The sequence below is a fragment of the Malaclemys terrapin genome, chromosome 4, assembly GCF_027887155.1.
Source record: "Malaclemys terrapin pileata isolate rMalTer1 chromosome 4, rMalTer1.hap1, whole genome shotgun sequence".
Taxonomy (NCBI): domain Eukaryota; kingdom Metazoa; phylum Chordata; order Testudines; family Emydidae; genus Malaclemys; species Malaclemys terrapin.
The window spans coordinates 91668820-91678842 of record NC_071508.1 but is presented as its reverse complement, the minus strand read 5'-3'; the positions used below and the strand labels follow the sequence as shown (position 1 = coordinate 91678842).

The 10023-nt window shown below is 48.7% G+C and overlaps 1 protein-coding gene across 4 annotated transcripts in view; it reads left to right on the top strand.

Annotated features, from left to right (window-relative positions):
* Positions 1-2040: 2040 nt before the first annotated feature.
* MAPKBP1 (mitogen-activated protein kinase binding protein 1) overlaps positions 2041-10023 on the top strand; it is a 132686-nt gene continuing 124703 nt past the window's right edge. For 3 of the 4 annotated variants that reach the window (XM_054026225.1, XM_054026226.1, XM_054026223.1), the window contains exons 1-2: positions 2041-2453; positions 3541-3902. In XM_054026225.1, the coding sequence (XP_053882200.1) occupies positions 3786-3902 (117 nt within the window). In that variant the 5' untranslated portion in view covers positions 2041-2453; positions 3541-3785. Of the gene's footprint in view, positions 2454-2491; positions 2554-3540; positions 3903-10023 lie in introns of those variants that run through there. The other variant, XM_054026224.1, reaches the window with a different exon arrangement.

Genomic DNA, 10023 nt, shown 5'->3' with positions numbered 1-10023 from the left:
CATAAACTCAGGCCATGGCACGCTTTGAAGGACTGAGACCTTGAACTCAATTCAATATTCTATAGGAAGCCAGTGTAGAGAGTGGAGGACAGGTTTGATGTGTTAAACACAGAAGACATATATGGTCATTATAGCAGAAACTTCCAGCTAATTTGCTTATCCAGTGTGGTTGGATATCATAGAAATTAGAGATGGAAAAGATATATTAGGTTATTTCACTGCGGTCAAAGCAGGACTTTTCCCTAAAGTAGGGACAGAGTTTTGACCAGACCAATTTTAAGACCCTGATCCTGCAAACACTTTTGTACATGAATAACTTTACAAGTGTGAGTAATCCCAGGGATTTCACCAAATTGTCACTATTTTTTTTTTCAGTGACCAGCTATAATTCCTATTAACACCCAGGGTTGGACGGGAGCCCCCAAAGATGGGACAAAGCAAGAGAAAAGGAGGGCAGCCATCAAAGGAGATGGGGAGGGAGAAGGGTGTGGAGGAGCAGCTCCCAAGACATAGGATAGTGGTATGGCAGGGGGAGGGGGAGAGCCATGGTAAGCGGGGCAATAGTAGAATTTTGCCACTTTTACTCCTGCTTTCATCACAGATACTGTAGGTTCCCATCCCCTCCCTTAGGCCTCTGTTATGGCTTTTAGCCACAACCCTGAAGTGGGAGTGTGAGTTGCACAAGCTCTTCTGCGCTCACAGGTGCAGAGGAGCAGTGAATCCACTGCTACACCTTAGGTATCACATGCTGCAAAGAGCTGCAGGAGACACATTAAAGAGCCACTTGCGGCTACTGAGGCTCAGTCTGAGTATCACTGCCCTAGATACACCCCTTTCATTGCCACTCTTGCTGGCCGGTGCTGGTGGGAGGGCCTATGGCTCTCCTGCCTCCCCACCCACTTTGAGGTGATTAGCGCCCCTAGTGGCACCAGCAGGGACTGGAACTTTGGCCATGCTCCCTTACGTACCTGTACAGCATGGGCGGTGGGTGGAGCCAGGAGTGCCGCCAGCTTGTCTGCTGCCCTAGGCGGCGGAAGGTCCCGCCCCGAAATGCCGCCCCCCACAGAGGCGGCAGAAGGTCCCGCCACTGAAATACCGCCGCGGTCGCCGCCCCCCAAATTGTAGCGCCCTAGGCGACTGCCTAGGTCGCCTAATGGGTTGCGTCGGCCCTGGGTGGAGCACCCCTTTGGGGAGGCTAGCCCCTGGCTCCGCCCCTTCTGCCTGCTGTACGGGCACAACTACCATTTGGCTCCAGCCTTTATTTTGCGCCAGGCTGAGCCCTGGCATCTCTAGGCTTGGCAGATCATAGCCCCAGCACCTCTAGGCTTGTCAGGTCAGTTATGAAAATACAAAAATAGCTTGAGCTCCAGCACCTCTTTCATTACAATTGAAGCACTGACTGGTCTAATATTGAGCCTCTTGGCTGTGGCTGGGGCAGCATGAGACACACCTGGGTGGAATCCCTTCTCTCAGGTAACAGCCTAAGCTCCCTGGCGGGTTCAATCCTGCCCAGCTGAATGGGAGGCATGGAAGAGGCTGGCGGCTGCTGCTGCAGAGGCCAGGGTCTGGGAAACTGGAGGTGAACAGCACCCCTGACAGATGCAATGCATAGTGCCCTACTGGCAGGTGCTCAGGTACCGTGGGGGTGAGCCTGGTATAAGACCCTATAGAGAACAGAACAGACCGGGTTCAGTGGCCTGCAAAGGCGTCATCAGGCACCCCCAGGGTGAAGTACAGATTGCTTCTCCCTTGGAGATCTAACAAACGCTCGCTAATTCCTCCTCTGCCAATCCCAGCCCGCTGCTCCCTCCCCCAGCTCTGCAGCCCGCCAATCTCTGCACCAGGGTTTGCTTTTGCGGGGTTTCCCAGCCCTCCCTCTCTGCAATTTCAAACCCACCCACCTTTTTCTTTTTTTGGTCTGTCAGTTTCGCGTTTTGATCTGCCTGAGCTACCGTAGCCCAGCGAAGCCGCCTGGCTGGGGCTGTGTGTGTGAGCGCTGAGAGGCTGCTGCAGGCACAGACGGATTCCGCACAGGCTGGGGCTGCCGCGGGGGGATGCGAGCGGGAGCCAGCCTGGAACTCCGAGAGCGGAAACAGCTGAGCGCGCAGGCGATACACTGTAGCCAGCCGGGGAAGGCAAGCGGCTCCGAGGGGGAAGAATACGGAGCAGGGGGCTGGGGGCACTGGATCTGGTCAGTTTCAGCCCCGTTATAAGCTGCGGGGAAATTCACCAGCGGAGTCGCAGATCCTTCTCCCCCATCCCCTCCCCGCACCTTTCCTCCCGCATTTTTAAAAATCTCTCCGAAGTGGTGACGAACTCCGGATTCTTGCTGCAGTTTGGGTCTCGCTCCTCCTTTCCCCGTGTACCAGTGCCGATGCCTGCAAAGCCGTGACACCAGGAGGAGGAAGAGGAGGAGGACGCTGACTTCGGAACTGGTTTTTCGTTCAGAGAAGGTTAGTTGAATGGACAGAGCCTTGGATAAATCCTTTTTTAATCGCACGTCCCTGCTGCCCCCCCGCCCCCTCCAGCAGACACAGCTCCTGCAGCACCAAGGTAATGGAAATCGGCCCGTGCAAGCGCCTGCTTGAAAAGTTCGTTATATTTTTGCGGTGGAAACGTTCTGATTTTAATTAAAAAGAACCAAATTACCCGCCCCCCGTATCTCCTTTCTGCAAAATGAGTGGGCAATGCTCTGAAAGGGCTCGCGATCTTGCTGACTCTAGCATTCTTTCCCCTCCTTCCCCCCATCTTGTATGAAAGCGAGGGGGATATTTTAGTGCAAACTACTTCAGTTAGAAACCTGACTTGATTCTCTCCCCCACTTCCTCCAGCTCGGTGGCTTGGGCAAAGGTGTAGAAGGTTTGACCCGAGATCTCTAATCCTTGCCAGCAATCACGATTCCTTGCTGATCTCCTTTATAAATAGAGGTGTGTGTGTGTGTGTGTGTGTAATATTGTATGACTTTATATTTAGATAACATACAGTATATTAAAAGGCAGAGGTAAATTTATGGGAGCTTTAAAAACACCAGCAGCCTGTCTCTTATTTACTCCCTGTACCTTAGTGTGACTTATATTTTGTATTTGTTATTGTTTATTTAAATACCAACAATATGCTCTGCATCCTGTAAACCACAGAAAATGAAATGGTCCCTGGCCTCTACACTAGTCTGTGGCACTGATTCCGCAATTGGATGTATGTGGATGAACTCCTGCTGACTGTAATGGGTTCCAAAGGGCTGCTTGCCTGGTTCCAACTGCAGGATCAAAGTATCTGTGTTTAAAACTTAAATCCTGAAAATTCTCTCATCAAACACATCAAAATTGTGTCTCTCTTTAGATTTGTAAATTACTAATAAATACAACATTGTCATTTGCAACTTTTAAAAAACTTCTTTGCCACCACGAATGAATGATACACTGTCCATCCATATCCCACAAAGACTTAAATGGTATCCATTTTTCTCTCTGCATTCCCTAGAAATACAAAAGTACAATCTATTGGGAATGTTTTTTTGACCCATGAATCCTTGTTTTTTAGATTACAGCTGGTCTGATGCTCTAGTGTCTGCAAAGGAGAAATCTAAAAGCGTACTTGAGCACCTTGGTCCAGAAGCCCATGAGTTCTGGTGAAGCAGAGTTGGGAGTCCCCAGAAAACAGAGTCCGTGAGAGACATGTGAAGGAGCGTGAGTTGGCCCTGAGCTCGTGGGTGTGCTGGCCACAAAGCTGGGCTGATTTACTGAAGTTTGTTTTTGAGTGGGGTGATACTCTCCCTTCACCCAGGTATGATGTCGGTTGAAGGATCTACGATAACAAGCAGGATAAAAAACCTGCTTCGCTCCCCATCCATTAAACTGAGGAGGAGCAAGCCTAGAAGCAAGCGAGAGGACATCAGCAGTAAGGTGAGTGAGCGAGGTGTTGGCATCACATTTAACCTTGTTTCCCAAGGCCCCGTCTGGGCTAAAAATACACCCATATTGGGACACTTGGCCTACAATGACCGTATCCCCCAGTAGAACTGGAGCATAGCTTTGTTTTGTATTAAACAGGACCTTAACTTGCATCTGAAGAAGTGAGGTTCTTACCCACGAAAGCTTATGCTCCCAATACTTCTGTTAGTCTTAAAGGTGCCACAGGACCCTCTGTTGCTTTTTACAGGACCTTAACTGTGTCTCTGAACCTCACTAAAGTCCGAGCCTCTCCTACAGAAGCACTGTATTTGCACAACTTGGAGGTAACTGATGTAGCAGCTTCAGAATAAGTCATGTTAAGAATATTTACTTTGGGGAGAATATTAAACGGGTCCAGTAGTTCCTACGCTCTGGTCAATGGGCTGTTGCTGGTCATTCACCGAGAGCTGCCTGGTCCCATTAGGCTGGCTCCTCCTTGCTTCATAAATACTAAAAATACCAGGGCTTTGGTGCGGCGCCCAGAGCTGGAGTGCGGAGCAGCTCTGGAGCTGCAGGTTTTTGCCTGGAGCTGGAGCGGAGCCCGAGCACAGCTCCAAAGCCCTGATAGAATTGCTATAGGTGCCATAGGGCTTTATGTGATTGTGAATGGGAGGGGACAGTTTGTAAGAAGAGAGATCAGAGAAGAGGTGTCCGTGGAATTATTCTCTACTCAGATGTGGTCCACGTGCTAGAGAAGCGGGAGAGCCCTTGAACTAACTCTCCCTACTCTGTGTGGTTTTCATAATTAACAAAAGTGGCAAGAATAATTTTCAGGGATGTTTTAGCTTATATCAAGGGGGGGGACGGACAAGGGGGAAAGGAGTTTTTCCTCATGGCCCATCCTCCTCTTGATGTCAGTAAAGTCAGGAGGCTGAATTCGTGACAGAAACAAGCATTCCTCCGGAGTTGACTGATGTCATGAAAAGAGGATGATAACTTAATTGCATGGTCAAACAGATGGAGAAACCAGCCTGGGAGGTATTGCCCAATGGCTAGAGCAGGGGACTGAGAGTCAGGGGACTGACGTCTATTCCTGACTCTGCCACTGACTCACTGAATGACCTTGGGAAAATCACTTAAGCTTCACATACCTCAGCTTCCCCATCTATGAAATAAGGCCACTTATTCCTCGTTATTGTGAGGCATCACTAATAAATGTGAAATTCATTGGATGAAAAGTGTTTTGTTTAAAAGCAACAGCTTCAAAAATGTAGCCACAGAAGTGAAGAATGCACATACAACTGCAGGTGAAGTAAATTAGTTTAAATGTTTTCTCTCTGTCAAGTTTTCCCCAGTGTGAAATCCTGCTCTTAAAAGTAAAAAGAACAGGAGTACTTGTGGCACCACTTCATCGGCTGCATAGACTGGAACATACAGTACTCGAGCACCTGTTCTGGTGAAGCAGAGTGGGGAGTCCCCAGGGCTTTCTCTGGGTAGCTGCTGAATACCAATAAGCCCAATTCTGATCTCTCCCCCCACCCCTGCCCCGTCCCTATAGATAAACAGTACTCTACTTCCTCCAAACTGTTTGGGGGAGAGTCCTCTCTGTTTGTGTATAAGGTGTATATGCTGCAGTCAGAACCGCCCGACTGGACGCTGATGCCTGCCAATGAGCCACACTTTTTATCTTCTGATGAGGAGTTCTTGGTTGATCTGTGTCCACTGCTAATTTTTTCAAACCATAAAAAAGGACACATGTGCTGTACCACATTGGGATTCAGTTTCAGTAAATGGAAAAGGTATCCAGGCTCAGCTGAGCACTGCCTGCTCCTTTTCAGAGCTGGAAGCAGCTGCTAGGTAAACCCCTGGCCATGCCCTTGTACCAGTTCAGCCCTTTCAGAAGAGCTTCATTGTATCTTTCTGAATTGAGTATTGTGAGGTACGTCTGCCAATGCACTTGCACTGCGAGTTGTCTGATCCCCGCAGGGAATGACAGGTTCATCCCACACCATTAAATTAGGTTTTCATATTTTATTAACAGTGCATCAATGCAGTAGGTCAGTGAGATGCAGAGAAACAACTGTGTGAGGCAGTAGGGGTTGCTTCTTGTGGCATCTCCTCGATCCATCCTTGTTCTGGTGAGAACGTGGGTGGAAGCAATTTATTGTCCTGAAATGCTACGTATTAGTACTCTGGGAAAATGGCATAGGTGTGCCTGCCCTCTGGTATAATTGAGTTCAAAGTCAGATTAATCTCCTTGCCTGACTTCAGCTGGACTGCTGGTACACAGGCAAACAGGATGTGGTCCCTTGTCAGAGGTCCAGTAGGAAATGCTTTCCTGTATGTATCACTGGAGATGCCTTCTCTTGCCACATGCATGTTCTTATGCCTTCCTGAGGTAACAAGCAGCTTCTACCACCATAAAGCTGTCTGAGGCACTCTCCTTCTACTGGAAGGTGCAACTGGCATTGAATGATGGTGTTAAACATGTAACTCCTGAATGAGTCCCTGGTTTGTTCACTATCCAGTGAGTGCCCCCAGATAACAGGCGAGGTTGCTCCCAGGAGATAGTTAACTCTCTGCACTTGTATGTTGGGCAGTCTGGAAAACATCAGCATTCAAAGGGTTACATGCCATGTGATCATGTACTTTGTTGCAAAGCCGTAAGTAGCACCAGAGTATGGTGGCATACGGGCTTTATGTCAGTGATTGACCATCTCTTTCTGGTGAATGCTGTATGCTTATGTAGGAGGGAGCAGGACTGATGTTCTGGACTCATACCTGAAAGGAGAGACCACACCTTGCACGCTAGGTGTACTATTAGTAGTAGCGGGGTGGGTGGGTGGAGGCCTGGCAGAACCACTGAGCCCAGGCTACTAGTGATTTCTGGGGACAACAAAAGAGTGAGGTCAAAGCTTTAATAATGAGGGATCCAGAGGGGGACACAGAGCAGGGAACCCCTGACAGCGCCCACCGCTCCTCAAAGGCATCCAGGGACTCAGTGGATGCTGCCCAGAGGAACTCTGCCTGGAGACATGAATTGACAAGGGAATGGAAATAGACCCAACAGTCACAGAGCACCCCCCTATCCATCTTCCTTCACCTGGAGTGATGAACGGCGAGGCAGTCCCGTGACTTTGGGGGGGCCAGGGATGGGGTGTGCATAGAACAGGAAGTGCAGGGAAAAGTGCAGCCAAAACCTCATAAGAGGTTCTGGAGGAGCCGGAAGAGGGGCTGCAACCTGACGCACTCTATGTAGATGTGCGCCAGGGTCTCCCTCTTACTACAAAAGGGACAGGTGTCAGGGGAGTTCATGAACCTGCCAGATACATGCCCGTGCTCGTAGTCCCATGAAGGAGCTATCAACCAATATCCCCGAAGGGCCGTGGGACCACCATACTAGGTGTAGGGGAAAAGTGTGATCATTTCAGCTCCACATCTCCTCTGCTGAGTCCTTAAAGCCCATGTCATCTCCAGCAGCTTGCTTTAGAATTGGTAAAAACCTGCAGCAAACGGCCGCCTTGATATGTGAGTGCTGTGGTCTGCCCGATGAGGGGAGTCTGTGCCATCTGCTAAGGATAGCTAGGGCTGTGAGTGAGGCCTCCCAGGCTGGTGTGGGACCACCTTTGTCTCCAGGGTTTGGGAAGGTGATTAGAGATGCCTGTGCAAGGGGTTTGAATAGGTCAGGGGAGGAGAAGGAGAAGCTTTGTGCCAGCTGGCTCCGGTCTGTGGTACAGACCTATAATCCTGTGCTGAAAGCAGGCAGGCTGTGAGAGGACTGCTCTGCTGAAACCTGTATTGCTCTCAGAGGAGGAGTGGGCGCAAATACAAATAAACATTCGCAGGAGGGGTGTGAACAACCTGCAGAGCTCAATGGGAACTGCAAAAAGAGGAAAAACTGGATTTGTGACCTTGTTTTGTTGCTTTATGAATGCCTGAAAGGTGTGTGTGTGTGTGTGTGTGTGTGTGGGGGGGGGGTTGTGAAAGGTTATGTGCACTCTTCTTACACTATATGGTTGTCTATGCTGTTTTTTGTGGAAAATTCTATGAACAGCTATCAGAACAGCAGCCGCGTTAGTCTGTATCCTCAAAAAGAACAGGAGTACTTGTGGCACCTTCAGGGCCAGCTCCAGGCACCAGCTTAACAAGCAGGTGCTTGGGGCGGCCAAGGGAGAGGGGCGGCACCTGCAGCAATTCGTGGGTGGCAGGTCTCTCACTCCCTCTAGGAGCGAAGGACCTCCCGCTGAACTGCCACTGCCGATCGCGGCTTTTTTTTTTGCTTGGGGCGGCAGAAATGTTGGAGCCGGCCCTGGGCACCTTAGAAACTAACAAATTTATTTGAGCATAAGCTTTCATGGACTACAGCTGACTTCATCGGATGCATAGAATGGAACATATAGTAGGGAGATGTATACAGAGAACATGAAAAGGTGGGAGTTGCCCTACCAACTCTAAGAGGCTAATTAATTAAGATGCGGTATTAGCAGCAGCAGAAGAAAAACTTTTGTAGTGATAATCAAGATGGCCCATTTTGGACAGTTTGACAAGAAGGTGTGAGGATACTTAACATGGGGAAATAGATTCAATGTGTGTAATGGCTCAGCCATTCCCAGTCTCTCTTCAAGCCTAAATTGATGGTATCTAGTTTGCATATTAATTCAAGCTCAGCAGTTTCTCGATGGAGTCTGTTTTTGAAGCTTTTCTGTTGTAAGATTGCCACCTTTAAGTGTGTTACTGAGTGACCAGAGAGGTTGAAGTGTTCTCCTACTGATTTTTGAATGTTATGATTCCTGATATCAGATTTGTGTCCATTTATTCTTTTGCGTAGAGACTGTCCGGTTTGGCCAATGTACATGGCAGAGGGGCATTGCTGGTACATGATGGCATATATCACATTGGTAGATGTGCAGGTGAACGAGTCCCTGATGGCGTGGCTGATGTGATTAGGTCCTATGATGATGTCGCTTGAATAGATATGTGGACAGAGTTGGCATTGGGCTTTGTTGCAAGGCTAGGTTCCTGGGTTAGTGTTTTTGTTCCGTGGTGTGTGGTTGCTGGTGAGTATTTGCTTCAGGTTGGGGGGCTGGTCTGTAGGCAAGGACTGGCCTGTCTCCCAAGATCTGTGAGAGTGAGGGATCATCTTTCAGGATACGTTGTAGATCTGTGATGGTGCGCTGGAGAGGTTTTAGTTGGGGGCTGTAGGTGATGGCTAGTGGCGTTCTGTTTTTTTTTTTTTTTTTTTTTTTTTCTTTTGTTGGACCTGTCCTGTAGTAGGTGACTTCTCGGTACTCTTCTGGCTCTGTCAATATGTTTTTTTCACTTCAGCAGGTGGGTATTGTAGTTTTAAGAATGCTTGATAGAGATCTTGTAGGTGCTTGCCTCTGTCTGAGGGATTGGAGCAAATGCGGTTGTATCTTAGAGATTGGCTGTAGACAATGGATTGTGTGGTGTGTCCTGGATGGAAGCTGGAGGCATGTAGGTAAGTATAGCGGTCAGTAGGTTTCTGGTATAGGGTGGTATTTATGTGACCATTGCTTATTAGCACAGTAGTGTCCAGGAAATGGACCGCTTGTGTGGATTGATCTAGGCTGAGGTTGGTGGTGGTATGGAAATTGTTGAAATCACGGTGGAATTCCTCAAGGGCTTCTTTTCCATGGGTCCAGATGATGAAGATGTCATCAATGTAATGCAAGTAGAGTGGGGGCATTAGGGGACGACAGCTAAGGAAGCGTTGTTCTAAGTCAGCCATAAAAATGTTGGCATACTGTGGGGCCATGCGGGTACCCATAGCAGTGCCGCTGACTTGAAGGTATACATTGTCCCCAAATGTGAAATAGTTGTGGGGGAGGACAAAGTTCAGCCACCTGGTTTGCTGTAACATTATTGGGGATACTGTTCCTGATTGCTTGTAGTCCATCTTTGTGTGGAATGTTGGTGTAGAGGGCTTCTATATCCATAGTGGCCAGGATGGTGTTTTCTGGAAGATCACCGATGGATTGTAGTTTCCTCAGGAAGTCAGTGGTGTCTCGAAAATAGCTGGGAGTGCTGGTAGTGTAGGGCCTGAGGAGAGAGTCCATATAGCCAGACAATTTTTTCCTGCTGATAATTGCTCATAGAGTTGGTAGGGCAACTC